The sequence below is a fragment of the Lycorma delicatula genome, chromosome 2 (assembly GCF_047948215.1).
Source record: "Lycorma delicatula isolate Av1 chromosome 2, ASM4794821v1, whole genome shotgun sequence".
Classification (NCBI taxonomy): Eukaryota; Metazoa; Arthropoda; class Insecta; order Hemiptera; family Fulgoridae; genus Lycorma; species Lycorma delicatula.
Genome location: NC_134456.1, coordinates 219,335,002 through 219,360,307, shown reverse-complemented (window position 1 = coordinate 219,360,307; position 25,306 = coordinate 219,335,002). Strand labels below are relative to the sequence as shown.

The 25,306-nt window shown below is 32.1% G+C and overlaps 1 protein-coding gene across 1 annotated transcript in view; it reads right to left on the bottom strand.

Moving 5' to 3' along the window:
- LOC142320373 (hydrocephalus-inducing protein-like) overlaps nucleotides 1-25,306 on the bottom strand; it is an 83,814-nt gene that overhangs the window by 4,573 nt on the left and 53,935 nt on the right. The window contains exons 10-12 of the mRNA XM_075358080.1: nucleotides 15,249-15,472; nucleotides 12,255-12,322; nucleotides 3,238-3,452 (exon numbers count right to left, since the gene is read on the bottom strand). Coding sequence (XP_075214195.1) covers nucleotides 3,238-3,452; nucleotides 12,255-12,322; nucleotides 15,249-15,472 — 507 coding nt within the window. The remainder of the gene's footprint in view (nucleotides 1-3,237; nucleotides 3,453-12,254; nucleotides 12,323-15,248; nucleotides 15,473-25,306) is intronic.

The window sequence follows — 25,306 nt, the reverse complement described above, 5'->3', positions numbered from 1 at the left end:
GAAGAACCAGTAAAATCAAAACAGACCGCTGAAGAAATCACTATCCAAATACAAAGAAAAAACATCAGTGATGGAACAAAGAATGTGATGAGATCATAGAAAAATACTACCAAGCATGGTTAAACCATCAAAACAGGAAGACCACAGAATCCTAAAAAAAAACCTGCTAGAGGAAAAAAGGCAGCAAAAAACATACATGAGCCAAGTGCAAGCATCAAAAATCTATCCTAGATACTGTCGAAGAAGAATTAACAAAAATTAACAGAAATTTTTATAAAACTTTGAATCCTACCTTTCTAAATATTCCCCTCCAACCCTAATGCTTAAAAATAAGGAAGAGAAACTGGCACACAATAACACGAACGCAGAAATATTAGCATATTACTTTCAAAACCTCTTAAATTTTGACCTTCAAACAAAAAATAAAACACCTTTGGAAAATATAGCCCCTCCAACCATAAAAGAAGTAAGATCAGAGTAATAGGTTCCCCTAAAAATTATGAAGCTGCAGAAGAAAATCAATTAACAGCAGAACTGTGGAAAATTGCTAATGATCAAACAATCAAAAATCTCCGCAAACATTTAGTAGAAATTTGGAATACAGATGAACTGCCCAAGAGTTGGAACACATCCTTAATCCACCCTCTGTACAAGAAAGGAGACAAGACAGATTCCAACAATTACAGAGGAATCTCCCTTCTCAATATAACCCCTACATGATATTTTTTAAATTCATTTATGGAGAATACAAGGCCAACTAGACAAGGAATTGGGATAATATCAAGGAGATTTCATAACGGGAAGATGCTGTTCGGAATAAATAAATTTAAAATGGATAATTCACCATCAAAAGAAAAGAATTAAAAATTTAATGTATCATTCATAGATTTCAAAAAAGCATATGATATGACTTCCATAGAGATTCTGTACTAAACACCCTTAACGTATTTGGACTCCACACAAAATTAATAATCTCATTAAAGCAGAACAAAGAATTCAAAATTGGGAAACAAAATTGAATTATCTAGCATTCACAGATGATCTTGTGTTGCTGTCAAAAATTTAGGTAGAAACCAAAAAACAAATAGAAACCTTCCAAAACATTGCAGGGAAAGACGCTCATCACCAAGAATAAATCAAATCACATCATCCTTAACAGCCAACAAGTGATAAAAACCACAGGAAAATTTAAATACCTCATACAAATAATATCAAGAAACATAAATGAAAAACCAACAATCCAAAATGGAATCAATAAACTCAGACTTGAACAAAAACTAACATAGCCCATAAACAAAAAGAAGTGCCTCTCAACAATGACAAAAATTAGACATTACAACACAATAACATGACCAGAAGTAAGCTATGCATGTGAAACACACTATTCAATCTTAGAAGCAAAAACAGAACAGAAGAACTTCAGAAAGTGGAAAGAAGAATTTTAAGAACAATTATTAGCAAAAAACATAATAGTCGATGAAAAATACAGACGTCTCCCAAATGAAATCCTTTATCAAGAGAACGAACCCTTATTGAACATCATGAGGAAAAGAAGAGTCGTCTTCTATAGTCATCTAGCATGGCTCCCAGAAGAAAGGTTAACCAAGAAACTACTAACCTATCAACAAAAAAATAAAGATAAAAACAACTATCTAAAAGAAATAAAAGAAGACCTTAAAGAACTTAAAATGAAAAAAGAACAGATTTTGAACAGGGAAGAAAAGATTATCCTTAAAAACAATAAAACAAAACTAAAAATCAAAACTCTGAAACAAAGAAATTACAATATCACAGATGAACAAAGATTCCAGAGGTCTAAAAGAATAAAAGTATTGGGCAAAGAAGAAAATCTTTCAGAAATAATCTTCCAAACACTGACTAGAATTGTTCCAATGAGAGCCAAAACCATAATGTATATATATATATATATATTTATATATACATATAATTTCTTTCTTACAGCATTTTAAAATAACACTACAGCAAAACACAAAACACATGTAATATGTAATAATAAGATAACATACATGTAATAAGAAGTAGAGTGCACAATATATCATTGTAAGCTGGAACAAAAAAACAGGGCAAAATAAATAAAATTTCTGAAAATGATTGAGAAGTATTTTATCCATTAAAACCACTACAAAACTGCCAGGAAATCTAAAAGTGTCTGGTATTAAGAGAAGTTAACTGCACTGTTTGGAAGTGGTTTATAAGGGCATCAGAAAAAGGAATTTACAACAAATTATTCAAACTTATGATTTAAGAGAAGTGAGAATCATTGGGAAGAAATAAATACAAAAACAATTATTAAGTTAGAGTATTTCAAAAACAAGACAACATTACATGGAATCAAGATTGTGTAAGGTCAGTAAAGTAGTAAAGGAGTAAACAAACATATGTTGCTTTTTATAGATATGAAGTAATAAGTAAATGGATAATGGTGATGAAACTGGGTTATTTTGCAGGTTACTTTCAAATAAATATTTGCGTACTAAAACATAGTAAATAAAGGTGTTGATTAATTTTAGTACGTATACTGCAAATAAATGCAGTATAAATTTTAGTCTGTATAAATTTCATCAAACCAGTTTGTTTTTGATGAAATTTATAATTTCATATAATTTTTCTGAACATTATTATTTTAATAGCCATTTTTTTTTACTAAAAACCAATTAAATATAGTGAGCGAGTTTTAATCTTTTCCCAACTCACTAATACAAAGTAAAAACCTTCAAAACTGTGACAGCGTTTTGATGTTTCAATGATTCCATTTAGATAGAATTTAATATACGTATACACTGGAAACAAAAATGCCTTGGTCCAACAATGAATAGAAAATAAATTACAAATATATAATAATTAAAATAAATTTTTATACTTTATATAAACAACTTGATCCACCAAGTACAGAATAAAATTAAATTAAATAGGAATGACACTTACCTTTACAAGATAGTTTGACGATTTTCTCGCATCTTCAGTTGATGTAATTTTATGTGAACAATTAAAATACTGGATCAACTGAAGATGTGAGAAAACTGTGAAATATATAATGATATAAAGTAAGTGTCATCCAACCTAATTTAATTTTATTCTGTACTTGGTGGATCAAGTTATTTATTTAAATTTGTTTAATAGTACAGAGGAATATGAATCTTAAAATGGACTTCAAAAAAAAATTTTATATAAATATACAACAGAAAGTAGCAGAATTATTTTAACATTGAAATTTACCTCAATAGGTATACAAGACCCTGCATCGATTGTTCCTTTACTTGGTCTGATAATAAATTCTTTTGGATGTCTAGGAAGTGGTCCTTTATGTTGTTTTGCAGCAAAATCATTGCAAGTAACAGATTTTTCAAATCCATCACTTAACACATATAATGAAAATGTAACAGACACCAGTGAATCATTTATAAGAGATACTCTTTCAATTGCAGGAAATCCTTAAAAAAACAGATTACTTTTACAATTTATTCATATTAAGGTAAAACAATAATGAAAATGTGAATTAAAAAGAAAACACTGTGTAAAGTAGTATGATTCAAATTGTAGTACAAAAATCTTAAGAGATATATGTAGTTTACAAAAGACTGAAAATTAATATGTATTTTTATGATTTCATAAAATGTTTTTGGTTACTCTAAATACCTGTCAATGTGATATTAATAACTTTTAAACTAAGTGCTCAGTGATAATAAATACATTCGAAACATAAAATGAATTTCATTCAACCTTTAATATTTCCTTTTGATTATGAATCTTTTAAAGCTATTAGTTGTAATTTTGAAGAAAAAATGTAATTTTTATTTCAAAATTTTTATGAACTATTGAACAAACAGAAATATACAATCTATGCTAAATTGATTCAAAACATGAAAAATAGTATTTTTTAGAGGGAAAAAGTACACTAAATTAAAAAATAAACACATTATTCATATTAATAATTTATTTTTAAAAAGTCTCAAAAGAGACTTAATGAAAAAACAGAGATGTTAGTTATCTAAAATATCAAAAATAATAAATAACTTTCACTAGTAAAAAACAAAGATTTTACACTGCATGCCAATGTTGCTCTTTTTCCCCACAATCAGTTTTGATGCAATGGTAGCAAGTATTTGCTGATTAATACTCTCGGCACAGTTGCAAAAGCAGTGATACTTTGTTGTAATGTCTATACAGATTACTATTTTTTAATTACAACCTAAAAAATAGATATGACGCTGCTTAAGAATTCTTGCCTGGAATACTCTCAAACAATTTCATTCAGATGTGTAAGTTGGAAACACATGATCTTTGTTTATATATACATATATAAGTATTAGAAAATCTAAGAAATGCCAACTACATCTTGGAATCATTAATGGAAAATCCTGAAATTCATCTCCCTATGGCAGAGAGGGGGCAACGATTGTATACATTAAAATTGGTTAGTATATACAAGCAGCAAATGAATAAAGGGACCACACAATTTCTGCAATAAGGAGCTTCACCCTACAAGTGCCAACAGCCTTTTCAGAGGTTGGATGAGTGGTAGGGATTTGGAGCACCACTCTATTGCCCTGGGAGTGAAGTCACACCCAAAGGTGGAAGAGTCTGATATAGGAAGTCAACAGCATTAGGATACAGAAGACAACAGAATTCCACTGTATTATTTTTTCCTAGTCAGGCACCATGATGATGATATTCCAGAGGTAAGATGACTTCCCATTCGGATCTCTAGGAGAAAAAGTAGCAGGAGAGCAGGAGTGTGATAGAAAAGACAAAGTAGTAGAGAATAAGTACATGGAATGTGAGGATTGCTGTCATCAGGTAGGTTGCAAAACTTGGAGATAAAAATAAACAGATTGGATATAGTAGGCTTAAGATGGGAAGGAAGAGGAGATTTGAGAAGAAGTGAAGTTAGCTTATATTAATCAACCCACCGGGTTGGTCTAGTGGTGAACGCGTCTTCCCAAATCAGCTGATTTGGAAGTCGAGAGTTCCAGCGTTCACGTCCTAGTAAAGCCAGCTATTTTTACATGGACTTGAATACTAGATTGTGGATACAATCTACCGGAACAAAGAACCGGTGTTCTTTGGTGGTTGGGTTTCAATTAACCACACATCTCAGGTATGGCCGAACTGAGAATGTACAAGACTACACTTCATTCACACTCATACATATCATCCTCATTCATCCTCTGAAGTATTATCGAAACGGTAGTTACCGGAGGCTAAACAGGAAAAAAAGAAAGAAAGCTTATATTAATCAGGAATTAAATGAAGAAAAAACAGAGTAAGAATAATTATAAAAAACAGTACAGCAATTTATCTGGATGACAGAATAATGGCTTTAAGGATTGGAATGCTGCCAAAAGTTTAGTAATAGTTCAGGTGTACATGCCAACATCAGAGTATAAGGATAAAGATGTACAATAATATTGAGGAGTTATTAGAAAATGAGCAGGACTGCTGTAAAATAATTATGAGAGACTGGAATGCAGTGGTGGAAGAAGGTGAAGATGAAAAGACAGTGGACAAGTTTGGATTAGGAACACAAAATGAAAGAGGAGACAAAGTGGATGAATTTTGACTAGAGAACGCAAATTACGAAGTAATTTGTAGCAATTAACATTCATAATGAATTCATTATAAATACAAATACGTTTTTTATGAATCGTAAATGAAGATATACTTGGACAAAATTAACCAATAGCTGGATCCCGCTTTCAGATAGATAATTTTTTTGGTTGAAAGACACAGGAACGCTGTTAAGAAGGCAAATGGGCTTTCAGGACCCAACATAGGAAGTGATCATATTAAGGATGCAAAGAGTTAGTGATGGAAATGGAAATAAGTTTAAAAAGAATTCAAATTTCAATCAAGGTAAATGGAATATAGAGGGAATAGGGAGATTAAAAGTGAGTGAAATGGAAAATGAACCAGCAGAGGAAATGTGGTCAAGGATAAAATCACCTATGAGAGAAGCTTCAAAGAAAGGAATCGGTTTTTATCAAGACACCAGGGCAAAGATACCTTGGGTAAAATAAGAAATTATACAAAAAATGGAAGAAAGAAGAAAATATAAAAATAAAGAAGGAGAATATAACAGAACAATCTATCGATTGTTCTGTTATCTATTATTTTTTGTTTTTTAATTTTTAAAATGAGTGATAGTGATAAAAAATTGTGTTTTTTAACAAGAACTGATAAAATTATGAATAGTTCTGAAGAAAATCAGCAAAAACTTAAGGAAATTGTCATGGTCCGCAACAAAGGTAAATATAGCAAGAAAGTGTTATAAAATTATTAATATTGAAAAGGTCTTCAAAACTAATTCTCCATCTGGAGATTAAATTAAAATGATTTTCAGCTTTTTAAGAATAAAAATAATATTAGTTATTATTAAGTTCAATTGCGTAAAGCTCCAGTGGTCTGCATCTCATGATGATTATTGTAGCTATTCGCAACTTGTATCCATCAAACGACAAAGTCTGAAATTGATAATGTGGTCGCCTAGGCTTTGACCAGTTGCGAGGCCATCATGAGGCATATATGTAGCTTGGGTCTTAGATTAAGTCTGAGAGAATAATGTTTTAATAGGGTAATATTATTAATTATAAAAATTTTATGGAAAAATAATATTTTAGTTAGTTATTTGTGTAAGTTGGAACAACTTATACAAGTAAAATAACAAAGGAAGGAAACCGCATTCTAAGCAAATTAGGGATAACTTCTTACTTAATTGCTTGCCATCTTGATGTACATCAAGACATGATGTATCATACAGGTGTATGTACCTGTATGCATATAATGATATTCGTTGTATATTGAAAAACATGTACATTTATTCAGTATTTTAAGAAAAATATTTGTTTGACACAATATGCTAATGAATGCATCAGACATTAATGTTATTGGGTCAATTTTATATGTTTATCATTATTCAAAACCCACAATCTGTCTGTTTGCAAGTTAATTTTACCTTATTAAGAAATTGTATCACTCAAAAAATATAATTTTTTTCTAATCTGAACTGAAAAAATGCTGTTTTTAGTAGTACCATTATTTGCGGTATCAGTACATTTCCTCACCTTAGACGTAGTAAATCTATTAACTTCAATTAATAATCATCAAAAATCATAATTTTTATGTGATATTAGTTGATTATGAAGACCTTTTCTTTTTATTTTTAGACATTTTTGGTAATTAACTTAATAATACTAAAAATGAAGAACGAGGTGAAATAACCATTCTATATACAAACTTGTTTTTGAGTAGCAGTGAGCCAGATGACACATCAGCAGATGAAGATTACGTACCACCCAATGATATTGATTATTCTTCCGAATCAGACAATAAAGCCCATGTTAAAAGAAATGGCAGAAATACGGCTGAGAAAATTCAAGATGTAAATGTTTCAATACATAGAAAAACTCGGGAAATTGTGCGAAAATCTAACATTAGACAAAGAAATCCAGAATTATGGTAATGCAACCAGAGGAAAATAAAATATTTATCAGGACAAAGTTACGTGTCCAAAAAGGGTACGGTTATTCCTGAAAGAGTTATGAAACCACCTTGTCAGTGCCAAATGAAATGTTATGAAAAAATAACAGAACATAATAGAAAAATGATTTATGATTTGTACTGGGATGATAAGAAAGATTATGACATAAAACGACAATTTATTAGATCATGTATACAGGTCAAACCTAAAGAAAGAAACCAAAGCAAAGATGGGTTGAGAGAAAAAACAAATTCGTTAGTATACAATTTTAGAATTCGAAGACTGAAATAAGAGTGTGTAAAATAATGTTCTTAAATACGCTTAGTATATCTAATTCTGTGGTAGTGATAACATTTAAAAAAGAAGAGACAAGTGGAATAATACAGAGAGACCAACGAGGAAGGCAAACACCAAGTAACAAAACTCCAGAAAGTGTTATTACAAATTTTATTCAGCATATTTCTTCAATACCTGAGAGTCATTACTCAAGAGAAAAAGCTAAGAAAAATTTTTTTGGGCCAGACTTGTCTCTTACAGGCATGTATAATTTATATTTAGAGTTTTGTAAAGAACACCAAATACCCAAAGAAAATGTAGCAAAAGAATAGTTATACAGTCATATTTTTAATACTAAATTTAATATTTCATTTAAAACACTATCTTCTGATAATTGTGATACCTGTAATTCTTTCAATGCTCAAATTCGAAGTGCCCCTAATCGACAAGAAAAAGAGAAATTACAAAAAGAATACGGATTGCACATAGCAGATTCTAAAAAGCGATATAATTTAAAAAGCTCTGATATGGAGGCGGCAAAAGGAAATCAAGAGGATAAATTTTTAACAGTAGATCTTTAAAAATGTTTGCCAATACCAATCTTAACAAACAGCATTAATTTTTATAAACAAAAATTATGGATTTTAGATTTCACAATTTATGATGGTACAAATAAATCGGCATCCTGCATGATGTGGGGAGAGTCAAAAGGAAGAAGAGGAGGAAATAAGATAGCGTCCTGCATTCTTAAGTGGGTTGATCAGAATGTACCAAATTCTACAATAAATGAGCTGACAATATGGTCTGATAATTTCTACAGTCAGAATAAGAATCTTATAGTCGCAATGTGTTTTTTCTTCATTCTGCATAAGTATCCACAAATTAAGTGTATTAACCAAAACTTTTTACTCAAAGATCATACCCACTTGGAAGCAGATACAGTACACGCTTTAATAGAAAGGAAAAGACAAAAAATGAGTTCATTGGCCATATTAATGCCATGGAATTGGCAGCAGTTCATCAGATTGTGTTCAGTAAAGTATTCTGTGACTAATATAGAGGTACATGATTTCAAAGACTTTAAATCTCTGTACAATTCTTTGTCATCACCTTTTGTTTCTCAAAAAGTCGATGTTAATAAAATTCCATTTCTTTTATTGAAAAGTATTTTTCTACAGGTTAGATAATAAAGTATTGGATCCAATGTACATTAACACCTCTTTTGATGAAAATTGTTGAAGTTAATTGCCGGAGAAACATCAGGAAAGACAGTGCTTTATTTCCCGAAGCGTTACATACAATATCAGACAATCCCATACCTATTTCAGTCCAAAAATATAATGATCTCATATCGCTACCCACCGAATGATTTCGTACCCACCGAATGCATTCTACAGAAGACTCCATTCAAAAAATATTCCAGAGGAATTTCCTCCTGGGGAAACCCAAGAAGACTGAACAACTAATAAAATCAATACATTTTCATTAAAATCATTTAATAATGTTATATTTTATAATTAGCATACAAGTTTTTGTTGTTTTCTAATTAAAATATTTAATTTTACTATTAGATTCCTTTAGGATGAAAAAACTGAATAGAAAACCTAATTAATTTTATTTTTATACACCTGTTATTATTTTTTTTTTTGTTTCTTATCTGCTTTTGTTATTTGTAAACAGATTACTATGTTATTTTAGTTTTTTAAATCTTTTCTTATTTTTTTTAAGTATTCTTTTCTTAATCATAAATTTCAAAAGAAAAAACTGTAGTACTTTTACTTGTAATTAAGTACTTTCTTTATTGAAATAGTTTTTAATTTTATTATGTTAATAATACCTTATTAATACAGATGATAAAGCATTTGAAAATGAACCTAATAAGGTTTAAGAACAAGGAATCCTTAATATTTTTCTTCTTCATGCATATTTTAATATTAATATATCATTATCATTTAATTCAAAACTTGTATTTTTTGTACTGAAATTTTTGTTTGTCAGTAAGCAAACTAATTTAACATTATAATAATTTAACATCATAATTTGTTTTGCTAAAATGGGAGACACTGGCCTTCCACATCTATTTCATATGTTCAATAAAGCATATATTATGGTAAAGTTAATTTCCTTGTCCTAAATAATAACTTTCACGTAAATTTCAACATGTACTCTTATGTGATACATCACACATAGTGTAGCTGAAAAGAAATATATTTACAGGTATAAAACACGATGTCCATTTTCCAACTGAAAAATTGAAATTTTCATTTTGTTTGATAAACATATATTAGAGTATAATGGAATGATCAATTACAGGTAAAAATATTTTGAAGAAATAAAAAGCTGAAAGAAAGATTTACAAAACGCTTAATTTTAAAACTTCAAATGGCTCTCCTGGAAATTATCAAATGTGACACATTGCTCCTTCTTGTTGGAAGAAGCTGTATTCTTTTTCATTATCAGTTAATTATGCATAAATTCTTTGAAAATTATGATGTAAACTTGTGTATTGACAGTCGGTCAAAAAATATTGGTCCACTATATGATTACTGGAAACGGCACACCAAACACCAATTTTCTCATTGTGAAGTGGATGCTCGAATATCTCGTGAGGATTCCTCGCCGTCCAATACCTGATGTTATGCAAATTAACATGGCTGGATAAATGAAACCATACTTTGTCTGACATGAAATAAGACATCAGGTTTATCTGTCCACCAACAATGTCTTTGAGAAGTCAGTTGCAATAATCAAGTCATTTTGGTTTATCTGTCTCCTTCAGCTGTTGCACAGTTGTAACGCAGTATGGTTTCAATTTTAATTCATGTAGAATTTTACGACAAGATGTGTATTTAACATCAGATTGTTGGGATAACTTGTGTAGTGTTTTTTTTGGAACGGCAATAATTCTCCTTTCAATATCAGCAATGGCCTGTGGAGTCCTAACGGAAGGTTGCCTATTTCATTTTGCATTTGAAACTGAACTTGTTGTATGCCACTTTTTAACTACATCGTGTATGCTACTCTTCGCTGGGGTACAGGCATTTGAATTTCTCTACGAATACTTTTTTAAAAAATTAAAAAAAAAATTATATCAACATTGTTAAAAACAAATAACAAAAAATGTTTACAATATGAGACTCAATAACACAAGAGAGAAACTATCAAGAGACTTCAATAGTTAAAGAGACAAATTGATGCAGAAATGAAATAGTTTGTAGTAAGTAATTTTTTACTTTCATAACTTTAGGTTGGAATCACTGGGATGAGCTGAGAACAGCTGACAGCTAAAAATTGTTTTGTTTATAACCTCAATATTGCGTTTATAGATGGCGTGTCCGCTTGTAGTTTCCACATTAGTTGAACAACGTTCAGCAATTTGTTTTTTGCTTTCTGAAGGTGAAAAACCGGCTAAAATCTTTTCTCAAATGATTTTACAGTATGGTGAATGTTGTATTAACCGCAGAAATTTTTATAAGCGGGTAGAACAGTTCAAAAACGGTGATGAGCAACATCCTGGCCACCTAGTTTAAGTGTCAACTCCTTCTCTTGAACCTGCATTGATGACATTATTCGTGAAGACCGACGTATTACAGCTGAACATATAGCAAAAACATTTGCAGTAAGTGTTGGCACAGTACAAAATGATATCAGTAACAAGCTCAGCAAAGCAAATGAAAGGTGGTTCCCGAAAGAATGCTATAAAAGGAAAGGTCACACAGGCATTTTAGTGTGTGATGAAACTTGGGTTAACTATTTTTAACCAGAGTAAAAAAGACAAAGCATGAAATGGAAGCACACTGCTTACCTGTTTGAAAGAAATTCAGAACACAAGCATCTGTGGAAAATGTCATGTTGACCATTTTTTGGGATGCCCAAGGTGTTGTCTTTTGTGATTATTTGGAAAATCAGCGTATAATAAACAGTGTCTACTAGTCAGACACGCTGATGAAAAAAGTAAAGCCAGCAGTGACAGAAAAACGTTGTGGCTCTCAAAGAAAAGGCGTGATATTGCTACATGACAATGCTCACCCCCTCACACCATCCAGCTGACCCATGAAACCATTGGAAAGATGGGGAAAGATGGGTTGGGAGATAACTACCACATCCTCCCTATAGTACAGATTTGGCTCCCAAGGATTTTCATTTGTTTGGTCCACTCAAGGAGGCATTACATGAAAAAAAGTTCAGCAACAAAGAGGAAGTCAAAGAATTTGTGAGAAAAAGGCTCAAACAACAAAACAAAGACTTCTTTGCATCAGGTATAAAGAACTAGCTCATTGTTGTAAGTTTATTAATTAATATTGGTGGGCATTACGTTAAGTAATAAAAGTCTCATTTTGTAAAAATAGACATTTTTTTTCTACATAATTTGTCTCTTTAATTATTAAATGCCCCTCGTAATTATTTAAAACAATATGCCAATAAAAATACCACATAAATTTAAATACAATAATAATAAAATATTACTGACAATACTAACCCAGTGTAACAGTACCAAACTCAATTAACTTTTTATCAAAATAAATATTAGGAGTTATGACCTTCCCCCTACAACAAATACAAAATAAATAAATTATGAAAAATAATCATTTTAATAATCAGATTTAGATAAAAATAAGGCTCTTTTCTGTTAATTCACTACCACCAAAAAATTTTACTACAATATAATACCCATTTAAACTGAAATAAAATATTTATAAACATACTAAAATATTTACTCATACTTCAATAACCCTGAAAATCGATATAATTCATTACATCAATCTCTGAAATAATTTATCTTCCTAGTAATTTTATAATCTAACAAATAAATATCTAAAGCATGAAAGACTTATAAATATAATTAAAAACTCAGCAAAATAAAATTTAGATGTAATTAACCTTCATTAGTATAATAAGTATCTTTACTAAAATCTCATAACTACATTACACTTGTTCAATTCTTTTCCCACTACCTAAAAATGCCCATGATGATAATGAGGTAGAGTGTGTATACAAAGAAATTAACGAAGCAATTAAATACATAAAAGGGGTTGAAAATTTAATAATAGTTGGAGATTGGAATGCAAGCATCAGAAAAGGCAAGGAAGGAAATATTGTGGGTATATTTGGGCAAGTCAAAAAAAAAAATGAAACAGAGAACTGACTTACTGAGTTTTGCTCAAAGTATAATTTACTAATTGCCAAAACACCCAGTTTAAAGATCATAACAGAAGAACATACACATGGAAAAAGCAGGGCAATACTGCAAATTATCAGATAGATTAAATCATAGTTAAGCAAACATCTAGAAATCAACTCATAGACTACAAAGCATATCCAGGAGCAGACATTGAGAGCGACTATAATTTAGTGATAATGAAATGTAGATTGGGATTTAAAAACCTGAAAAAAAGGTGTCAGATGAATCTGTGAAATTTAGAGAAGCTTGAGGAAGAGGATGGAAAGAAGGTTTTTAAGGAGGACATTGCAAGAAGTCTGAGTAAAAAAGATAAGGTAGAAAATGTAGAAGAATGGAAGAATATTAAAAAGGAAATTCTTAAATCAGCAGAAGTGAACATAGGCAGAACAAAGAGAACTGGTAGAAAAACTTGAGCGAAGAAGATGAATGTTGAAATTAGAAGAATGCCAGTGATGAAGAATGTAAAAGGACCTATCGACAATTAAGAAATACAATAAACAGGAAGTGCAAATTTGCAAAAGAAGAGTAGATTAAAGAAAAGTGTTCAGGAAGCGCAAAGAGAAATGATCATTGGTAAAGTAGACAAAGCATACAGGAAAGTTAAGCAGAATTTTGTGGTGCATAAGTTAGAATCTAATAATGTGTTAAACAAAGATTGTAAACAGATTTATAATATAATAGAAAAGGTTGATGGATGGAATATTGAAGAGTTATAAAGAGGAAATTAATTAGAAACTGGTGTTATAGAGGAAGAAGAGGAAGTCGAACAGGATGAAAAGGGAGACACGATATTGAGATCTGAATTTAATAGAGCATTAAAGGATTTGAATGAGAGAAAGGCTCCTGGGATAGACGAGATACCAGCAGAATTACTGTGCAATGCATGTGAGGAAGTGAAAGATAGATTATACAACTGATGTGTAATATTTAAGAAAAAGGGAAAGTGCTGTCAGACTTCAAAAATAGTTATTGTCATGATACCAATGAAAGCAAGAGCAGATAAATATGAAAAATGCAGAACAATTAGCTTAACTAATCATGCTTCAAAATTTTTAAAATGAATTTTGTACAGAAGAATTGAAAGAGAGTGGAAGAAGTGTTAGAAGACAAATTTGGTTTCAGGAAAAGATAGAGGCAAGAGAAGCAATGTTAGCACTCAGAATAAAGGAAAACAAACCAACAAACATGACATTTATAGACTTATAAAATGTTCAGCATTTTTAAAAAATTTGGGTTCAAGTGTAGAGATAGAAGAATTATTAACATTTACAGGAACCAAACTCCAACAGTAATAATCAAACAGCATAAAAAGAGAATCAGTAATAAAAAAAGGAGTCAGACAAGGATATTACCTATCCCTGTTACTTTTTAATCTTTACATAGAACTAGCAGTTAATGATTTAAAGAACAGTTTAGATCCAGAGTAACAGTACAAGGTGAAAAGATAAATATGCTATGATTAGCTGATGATATAGTAATTTTAGGTGAGGGTAAAAAACATTTAGAAGAAACAATGAATGGCATGTATGACATGTTACACAAGAAAAAAACAAAAGTAACGAAATATAGTAGAAATAACGTAGATGGACCATCATTAAATATAAAATATGACTAGAAAAGACTGGGGAGATAAAACATTTTATTATTTGGGAAGTAGAATTACTAAAGATGGACAAAGAAGGAGTGATATAAAATGCTGAATAGCAAAACAAGCTTTCAGTCAGAAATATAATTTTCTTACATCAAAAATTAATTTAAACATAGGACACATTTTTGAAAGCATATGTTTAGAGAGCAGTTTTATATTGAAGTGAAACTTGGACGATTGGAGTACCCGAGAAGAAAGATTAGGAGCTTTTGAAATGTGGTGCTATAGGAGAACGTTAATCAGATGGATGGATAATACAACAAATGAAGAGGTGTTGTGGAAAACTGATAAAGAAAGAAGTATTTGGAAAAATACAGCTAAAATAAGAGACAGATTTATAGGCCACATCTTAAGGCATCCTGAAGTAGTTGCTTTGATATTGGAGGGACAGGTAGATGGGAAAAATTGTGTAGGCAAGTAACGTCTTGAATATGTTGAACAAATTGTTAGGGATGTAGGATGCAGGTGGTAGATATACCAAAATGAAACAACTGGCACTAAATAGGGAATCTTGGAGAGTTGCATCAAGCCAGTCAAATTACTGAAGACAAAAAAAAAAAATTTAATTTAGACATTTAATTAATATTATTGCTTGATTGCAAAGTATCAATTAAAAAAAAAAAAAAAAAAAAACTCTTGCTTACATTAATAAAAACATCAACTTTTGTTGAGATGATGGAATCAAAAACTGAATTTCTTCAACAAAATCACCTTTCATAGTTCCTGAAAACGTGATAAAAAATACTTTTAATTCGTCTGGCATTAGAGTTAACGAATTAGGTTGACAGGTAATTTTACCCCCAAAAACAGGTGGCTTAGGAATGTGTGTTACAAGACCAATGATATCACCATGATTTTTAATCAGTACCTGAAACAGATACAGAAATATTTTATACACATGAATAACTTTACAATTAAACAGATATTAAAAGTACATCTTTAAATTAAGTGAATGAGATTAACTTGAATTTAATGATGTTTTTAATGATTTTTTTAATAAACAAGCTGGTTGCTTGACCAATTAAAAAAAAATTTGAAACTTAACCACTTATTTCCAACTTGTTTCAGGACCTTACAACTATTTTTTTTTTTTTAATGTTTTATTTAAGCAGTTTACCTGTGGTGGCCATTTTTGTTACGGTGCACACACCTATTTTGTGATTCTAAGGGTTTACAGAAAAAATCATAACTAAAAAACTATTGGTCCTGGAAGGATGAAAAATATGCAATTTAATCCTATTTTCTCAAAGTAAAACATTGGTTCACTGGTTTATTTACCTATATCTCTTCGATCTATGAGAAAATTAGCAATATAGTTGAACATGAAAAACGGTGAAATTTCACTTTTGATAATTTTTTCAAGAGGCAGGGGTGGCATATACAGTTTGTTTTTGTTTGTGTATGTAGGTATATGTTAGTAGTTTTATCAGAAATAATATTAATGGTGATATAGTTACTATACTTACTCCTAAATTTTCATAAACTTTTGAAAACTAATTTTTTTTTTTAAATTCAAATTTTGGCTTCAAATAACTCTGATGGGCTGGTGATAAAAATCTCAAATTTGCACAACTTACAATGTTTTTGTAGATGTTTATGGCAAATAGAAAAGTTTCTTATGCATTATACTAATAAAAGGTTTTAAACTCTAAAAATCATGAAAAACCTGTTAAAAGGGATACCATTTTGACTCATTAAATAAGTGCTCCAAAGAGGTTTCTTGTCTTCTTTGCATTTTACATTTAGCTCCTAAAACAAACCCAAACTGAAATTTCAATGAGCGCCCTACATCTTTTTTCAAAAATTGAAAAAAAATTCATTGAAGAAAAAATAAACTATAGCAAAATTTTTATTATTCTTCAATGAAATAGCGTGTTTTTGTAGCAATGAAAGTTTATTATTTAGTGTGGTTAACCAACAGCTGCAATATCTCTTCTGATAATTCTCTTGAAATTGTGCAAGAATGACCCGTCACTGTAGTTCAAGTAAAGTCAACTTTCTCAGGACTTTGCAGATTGGTACCCATACTTTGTCTTGTTGAGACTTTTGAAATGGTATGTGGTCCAGCTGGGTGGAAAAGAATGAGCCTGCACATCATCATTTTTGAGGCAAATAACTACCACTTCTCTTATCCGCAATAGAGTCTTTTTCCATAAATGAAAGAGGTACAATACTTGACACAGGACGGTCTTCATAGTCCTTAAGAGTATGAAGTAAAGTAACATCTTACAATGCCTTCTGACACAGGAACATACTTGTGATAGCTTTCAGTACCAGCAACTCTTTTACAGCAGTCAAAACAGTTTTTTAGTTTCTGAAATTTTAGCTATCTCATCTGATCTAATCAGAAAAATACTTCATGTTTTTCAGCTTGTGATTACAAAATGAATACATTACATCAATGTTTATTATCTGACTGTTTAATGACCTTTGCAAACTCTCGCCTGTAATGGTGTTCCTTCAACACCATCACAGGCGTTTTTCACATGGATGATCCAAAGTGCCATTCAGCTTCGAGGTCAAATTCTTTTTTTTTAATTCTATTTTTTCTTCTTGAAAAATTGAGCTTGAGATTTTGACACGAAATGGTGAGTTTTCAGCTTTTCCAATTTTTCCACTATTGATTCATTAAACTCATCTTTGGTTTGAAGAACAGTAATCATCTCTGCCCTATCAGCTGTTGGTATATTATTGTATCTAGCAACACATCATACTCTTTGGAAAAGTTGAGCATGTCAAACACTGCCAGCTTACCTGGACATTTGGTGCACACATTCATCATACAGCTGTAGTTATCCTTATCACAACAAAGATATCTACTATGCTCTTTTCAACATTAAGTGTGGAACAATCAATCATGAGTTTGATGTTCTGGTGGTGAGGGCAGACACACACTGTATGAGTCCCGGATGCACCTGCCAAAATACACCATTTTGGACGGAGTTTGCAGAATTTTTATCTACCAATTTTTTCCTCAGGGTTTTCACTTTTAAAGGAGACATACGATTCATTTAAGTTTATCAGAACAAGGTGCTTTTGCTTATGCACTTTGACAGTGTCAAAGTGCACACAAGTGCACTTATTAATAAGCACACAATCCTTTTCACCAGACACTGCCTATTATTTTCATCTTCATAAAATAACACAACTTTTTTAATTGTGTCATTACTAATTCCTGTTTTATGTCTTTTACCTAACTCTAGTAGAATGCCTTGCTTATTAACTAATTCTCTAGTAAGTCAGTGCTCAGACACATTGAACACTGTTTTAGATCTAATCCAAGATTGGGAAAGTAAATTGATAATTTTAACCTTATCTTCTTTAGAAGCAAGAATACATTTTTCTTTTGGTTTTAAAATAAGATCATCATATTCATGTGAAGAAGATTGAGCTGGATTTTCATTTTCAGACATTTTTGAGTCAAAATACAATTTAAGATTCTTTTTTAATTTTTCAGATACCTTATTTATTTTAAATTTTAATATTGTTGGCCTTTGATCTGCGCTTAATATTTTCTATTTTGATGGAGGTGATACACCCAAAATGCTACAAGCAGCATCCAATTGTTCAATATTGTGATGTATACAATGTATTGCTCTTGATCTTCACATTCTTTGTTCTGCTGAGAAAAAATACTTTGAAACAGTTAACACAAAGAGATTTCCAAGAACTAAATTTAAATTTCGAAAAATATTTTCTTTAAGAGCTTGCTCTAATGTTATTTGTCTAAGTTTTTCTTAACTGTTTTTTATGAGTTCTCAAAGGATCATAACAGAACTGTCCATACAGGTGACCGAATTTTGGCAAAAACCTTTTTCATGATATTTACAAATACTAGTGACATCTGAATTAATACATAAAAAAATAAGTTGTTGGTTTTCATCACTAAATTCACAAATTTTAATGAGTTCTTTTAGCACTGTACCATACACTGTTTTATGACAATCTTCAATCACATAAATTCCTATGGAACATTGTTCTTCCATTGTTTTATGTGAAATTACTTGAAAATAATGTAAAAATTTAACTGATTTTAAAATTTTCAAAATATAATATTAAAACTTATTTACTTAATAAACATTTCCAAACACCGGATGCAATTTGAGGCACTCGCTAAAGATATGAACACGTCACTGACTAATATCAGTCTGACCAGTCTGGAACTGCAAAGCTAAATAATGCAACAAGAATAAATGAGCACATTACAACATGAATTTTCCTGATGACTGGAAATGAGTTCAAGCACCTGTTATAACATCAACACTGCAGTTGAATGATTAATTTTTTATTAATAATTAAATTATTAAACTCAGGAAAAGATTTTTGCAAGTATATGTTTGGAGCGTAGATTTATATGGAAGTGAAACTTGGATGATCGGAGTACCAGAGAAGAAAAGATTAGAACCCTTTTGAAATGTGGTGCTATAGGAGAATGTTAAAAATCAGATGGGTGGATAAAGTAACAAATGAAGAAGTGTTGCAGCAAACTGATGAAGAAAGAAGCATATGGGAAAATATAGTTAAAATCAGAGAGACTTATAGGCCACATATTAAGGTATATTGGATAAGTCACTTTGATATTGGAGGGACAGGTAGATGGGAATATTTTTGCAGGCAAGCAACGTTTGGAATATGTTAAAAAAACTGTTAGTGATGTAGGATGTAGGGGGTAGGTATACTGAAATGAAATGACTGGCACTAGATTGGGAATCTTGGAGAGCTGCATCAAATCAGTCAAAAGACTGAAAAGAAAAAAAAGTGATATGCCAAGAAGTAAAAGTTGAATTAGTATATAATAAAATTTAGAAGAGCATATAATAATTATGTGAGACCGAACAATGAATAATCATGTAATACGCAAACTGGGAATTGAACTATTTTTTCTTAATGTGAAAAATTACTAACATTAGATTTTGTCAAATTATCTCATAGAGATAATTTTAAACCTGTACCTTTATTCTACATATACATTCTAACATAAGCTGATCCCACTGTGCTGAAAAGCACACTTGTGCTGAAAAGCACAAGCACCAGCACCAACCCAAAAAAGTTGTAAGATGAATTTAACATCCTATGAACAGTTTCTACCTATTGGTAGAGAAATATAATACCTAATAGAAAATATAAAATACTAGGTATAAATATCTAATAGGTATAAAATACCTGATAGATAAATAAAGACCTAACTAAGGCTCAATAGAATTTATGCATGTGGTCAATGTGCACCTCAATCATACGACAACACATGTCATATATCTAAAATTTTTAATTCAAAACTTAATTTTGAGTTAAAAATTATATTTTAATCTATCTTATATATTCATCAAAATAAAAACCTAAAAATAATTGACAATAATGAGACCACCTTTTAGATAAAAACAATTTTTAAGAGTACTGTTTGCTCATACGTGAAAAATGCAGACATGTTGTTTTGGCAACTGAAAATTTGAACCCAAAAGTTATTGTCCAACCTTCCCAGAAATTTTCTGAACTTTACCTCAACACCCTGCCAAAGGCTAGAGTGTGAGGACATAAAGTGTGAATTCATCTATATACAGTGAAACATATTTATGAATATATCGCACAACGTTATTTATCCTACCTGAAAACATTACTCTGAGGAACACCTAATGGATATTGTAAGAAAAATGTTGTCTCGACTAGGAACACAAAAATTTGCAATTTTCTAGAAATCCTGAAATGAAACCTAGCATGTTGCCACATATACTCCACTCCCTCAAGGTTGTCAGAATATACTTTTCCACCAAGCCATGTCATACTCATCTTCAGTTTAAAAACACAGCAACAAGGTTTTGCATCAAACAAAGATATTCTGCGCAGCTGTTTCAGGGGCAATTAGGTGATTTGCCTAGTCAGAAGCTTCACTGTTCCCAAACAACAGGAAGAGTTCTTCTCAAGACACCATATTAGGCTATATTTTATTATCTTTCCATCATGTTGTAAAAAACACTCATTAAAGATATTAAGCGATAAGTAGGATTGTGTATGTTTAAAGTATATTAGGCGATAACTTTTCCACAGCTGGCTTCAAGATGGGAATAATAATTGTCTCACCTGAAGTCAAAGAAAAAGTATGCTGTTCATAAAACTTATTACAGAAATCTAAAAAATTTTGTTATATAAACTTTAGAAGGTGGGATAAAATAAACAGGTAAATACTGTCATTTCTAGAAGTAGGGTGAAGTGAGAGTTTTATTGGCTATCTCAACTGCATTCTTTAAAGTAAATGGAATGATCAGTAGACTATAAAATTCCCCATCAAAAAAACAATGTAATTCGTTATGTAATCTGTGTCTGAAATTCTGGATTATAGAAAGTATTCTAAGAAACTAGAATAAAACTTTTTTTTTTTTTTTTTTTTTTTTTGTCTTCAGTCACTTGACTGGTTTGATGCAGCTCTCCAAGATTCCCTATCTAGTGCTAGTCGTTTCATTTCAGTATACCCTCTACATCCTACATCCCTAACAATTTGTTTTACATATTCCAAACGTGGCCTGCCTACACAATTTTTCCCTTCTACCTGTCCTTCCAAAATTAAAGCGACTATTCCAGGATGCCTTAGTATGTGGCCTATAAGTCTGTCTCTTCTTTTAACTATATTTTTCCAAATGCTTCTTTCTTCATCTATTTGCCGCAATACCTCCTCATTTGTCACTTTATCCACCCACCTGATTTTTAACATTCTCCTATAGCACCACATTTCAAAAGCTTCTAACCTTTTCTTCTCAGATACTCCGATTGTCCAAGTTTCACTTCCATATAAAGCGACACTCCAAACATACACTTTCAAAAATCTTTTCCTGACATTTAAATTAATTTTTGATGTAAACAACTTATATTTCTTACTGAAGGCTCGTTTAGCTTGTGCTATTCGGCATTTTATATCGCTCCTGCTTCGTCCATCTTTAGTAATTCTACTTCCCAAATAACAAAATTCTTCTACCTCCATAATCTTTTCTCCTCCTATTTTCACATTCAGTGGTCCATCTTTGTTATTTCTACTACATTTCATTACTTTTGTTTTGTTCTTGTTTATTTTCATGCGATAGTTCTTGCGTAGGACTTCATCTATGCCGTTCATTGTTTCTTCTAAATCCTTTTTATTCTCGGCTAGAATTACTATATCATCAGCAAATCGTAGCATCTTTATCTTTTCACCTTGTACTGTTACTCCGAATCTAAATTGTTCTTTAACATCATTAACTGCTAGTTCCATGTAAAGATTAAAAAGTAACGGAGATAGAGAACATCCTTGTCGGACTCCCTTTCTTATTATGGCTTCTTTCTTATGTTCTTCAATTGCTACTGTTGCTGTTTGGTTCCTGTACATGTTAGCAATTGTTCTTCTATCTCTGTATTTGAACCCTAATTTTTTTAAAATGCTGAACATTTTATTCCAGTCTACGTTATCGAATGCCTTTTCTAGGTCTATAAACGCCAAGTATGTTGGTTTGTTTTTCTGTAATCTTCCTTCTACTATTAATCTGAGGCCTAAAATTGCTTCCCGTGTCCCTATACTTTTCCTGAAACCAAATTGGTCTTCTCCTAACACTTCCTCCACTCTCCTCTCAATTCTTCTGTATAGAATTCTAGTTAAGATTTTTGATGCATGACTAGTTAAACTAATTGTTCTGTATTCTTCACATTTATCTGCCCCTGATTTCTTTGGTATCATTACTATAACACTTTTTTTGAAGTCTGACGGAAATTCCCCTTTTTCATAAATATTACACACCAGTTTGTATAATCTATCAATCGCCTCCTCCCCTGCACTGCGCAGTAATTCTACAGGTATTCCGTCTATTGCAGGAGCCTTCCTGCCATTTAAATCTTTTAATGCTCTCTTAAATTCAGATCTCAGTATTGTTTCTCCCATTTCATCCTCCTCAACTTCCTCTTTCTTCCTCTATAAAACCATTTTCTAATTCATTTCCTCCGTATAACTCTTCAATATATTCCACCCATCTATCGACTTTACCTTTCGTATTATATATAGGTGTACCATCTTTGTTTAACACATTATTAGATTTTAATTTATGTACCCCAAAATTTTCCTTAACTTTCCTGTATGCTCCGTCTATTTTACCAATGTTCATTTCTCTTTCCACTTCTGAACACTTTTCTTTAATCCACTCTTCTTTCGCCAGTTTGCACTTCCTGTTTATAGCATTTCTTAATTGCCGATAGTTCCTTTTACTTTCTTCATCACTAGCATTCTTATATTTTCTACGTTCATCCATCAGCTGCAATATATCGTCTGAAACCCAAGGTTTTCTACCAGTTCTCTTTATTCCGCCTAAGTTCGCTTCTGCTGATTTAAGAATTTCTTTTTTAACATTCTCCCATTCTTCTTCTACATTTTCTATCTTATCTTTTTTACTCAGACCTCTAGCGATGTCCTCCTCAAAAATCTTCTTTACCTCCTCTTCCTCAAGCTTCTCTAAATTCCACCGATTCATCTGACACCTTTTCTTCAGGTTTTTAAACCCCAATCTACATTTCATTATCACCAAATTATGGTCGCTATCAATGTCTGCTCCAGGGTAAGTTTTGCAGTCCAAGAGTTGATTTCTAAATCTTTGCTTAACCATGATATAATCTATCTGATACCTTCCAGTATCGCCTGGCTTTTTCCAAGTGTATATTCTTCTATTATGATTTTTAAATTGGGTGTTGGCAATTACTAAATTATACTTCGTGCAAAACTCTATAAGTCGGTCCCCTCTTTCATTCCTTTTGCCCAGCCCGTATTCACCCACTATATTTCCTTCCTTGCCTTTTCCAATGCTTGCATTCCAATCTCCAACTATTATTAAGTTTTCATCTCCTTTTACGTGTTTAATTGCTTCATCAATCTCTTCGTATACACATTCTACCTCATCATCATCATGGGCGCTTGTAGGCATATAGACGTTAACAATCGTTGTCGGTTTAGGTTTTGAATTTATCCTTATTACAATGACTCTATCGCTATGCGTCTTGAAATACTCTACTCTCCTCCCTATTTTCTTGTTCATCACGAAACCTACTCCTGCCTGCCCATTATTTGACGCTGAGTTAATTACTCTAAAGTCACCCGACCAAAAGTCGCCTTCCTCTTCCCACCGAACCTCACTAATTCCTACTATATCCACGTTTACCCTATCCATTTCCCTTTTTAAATTCTCTAGCCTACCAACCTTTTTTAAGCTTCTAACATTCCACGCTCCGACTCGTAGAATGTTATTTTTTAATTTTCTGGTGACCCCTTCCTTAGTAGTCCCCACCCGGAGATCCGAACGGGGGACTATTTTACCTCCGGAATATTTTACCAAGGAAGGCGCCTCCATTATTGTATATGTGAAAATGCAGAGCCACATTTTCTTGGGAAAAAAAGCAGCTGTAGTTTTCCATTGCTTTCAGCTGCGCAGTACTCAGAGGACTGAGTGATGTTGATACGGCCGTTTAAGTCGTCCTGACTCACGCCCCTAACAACTACTGAAAGAGCTGCTGCCCTCTTTCAGGAATCATTCCTTAGTCTGGCTCTCAACAGATACCTCTCCGATATGGTTGCACCTTCGGTCCAGCTACTCTGTATCCCTGAGCACTCAAGCCCCCTCACCAACGGCAAGGTCTCATGATTCATAGAGGAGGTATAAAACTACTGGCCAAAATATTTCCAACATAATCTGGAGAATTATACAACATACCATTGTTTGTTAAGACCTACAGTAAAATTTGTCAGAACTGAGCCATATATTTTTTTCCAAACAATGGATGCAACACTTCTGCAGATGGCCTCAACAAGAACTTCAAAGATTCATATTTACTTTCTCAGGATGTTCAGCAACAAACTGCTTTAGCATCAATTATTAAATAAGGTAGATAAGATAGGTCTATTAAGGTAGATTCAAAATAATCTGCAGTTGGTCTACAACTAAAATGCCATAAGACTGACAATTTTTTAGTGCATCACTAATAAGCATTATTCCACCAAAGAATAGGTAGGCGATTTAATTTTTTGGACAATAATAATGTGACAATACCATACTTGTTATTACACTTTTGGTGTGAAATTTGTTTTTTGTATTTATTCCAGTCTACTTTATGTACAAGCCATCTTCACAAATAATAAACAGATAATATATTATGTTCAAAATTGATCTTCAAACGTTTGCAACCACTTTCATACAAATCCATACTCCAAAAAACGATAGAAGACCTCAGCTCGGACCATTCCCCTGTCCTGTTGGAACTAGGTCAGGCAGGGGGTGGCCGAGATCCCCCGCCTATACCCCGAAGGTCAGTCAACTGGAAAAGGTTCTACGAGACCCTCCAGCGGGAGTACAGGCCGGTAAATCCTGAGCTCCTGAACACCCCGGAGGAAATCGACGACACTGTCGGGCGCGTCACGTCGTCAATGACCGAGGCCCTGGCAGGCAGCTCATCGGCCAAAACTCGAGCAGTTGTTCGAAACGACCTCCCTCCTCATATCTCCGAAGCCATAACGGAGAAACGACGACTGAGGAGGAGATATCGAATCACCCTGTCCCCCGCTGATAAGCGGGCCTTTTATAATCAAACGGACAGGGTAAAACAACTGCTGACAAGCCATCGAGAGGATTCGTGGAACGAATACCTCGCCTCGGTCTCTGACGACATCTCCTCGGTGTTCAGGTTGAACAGGAGACTGCGAGAAGGG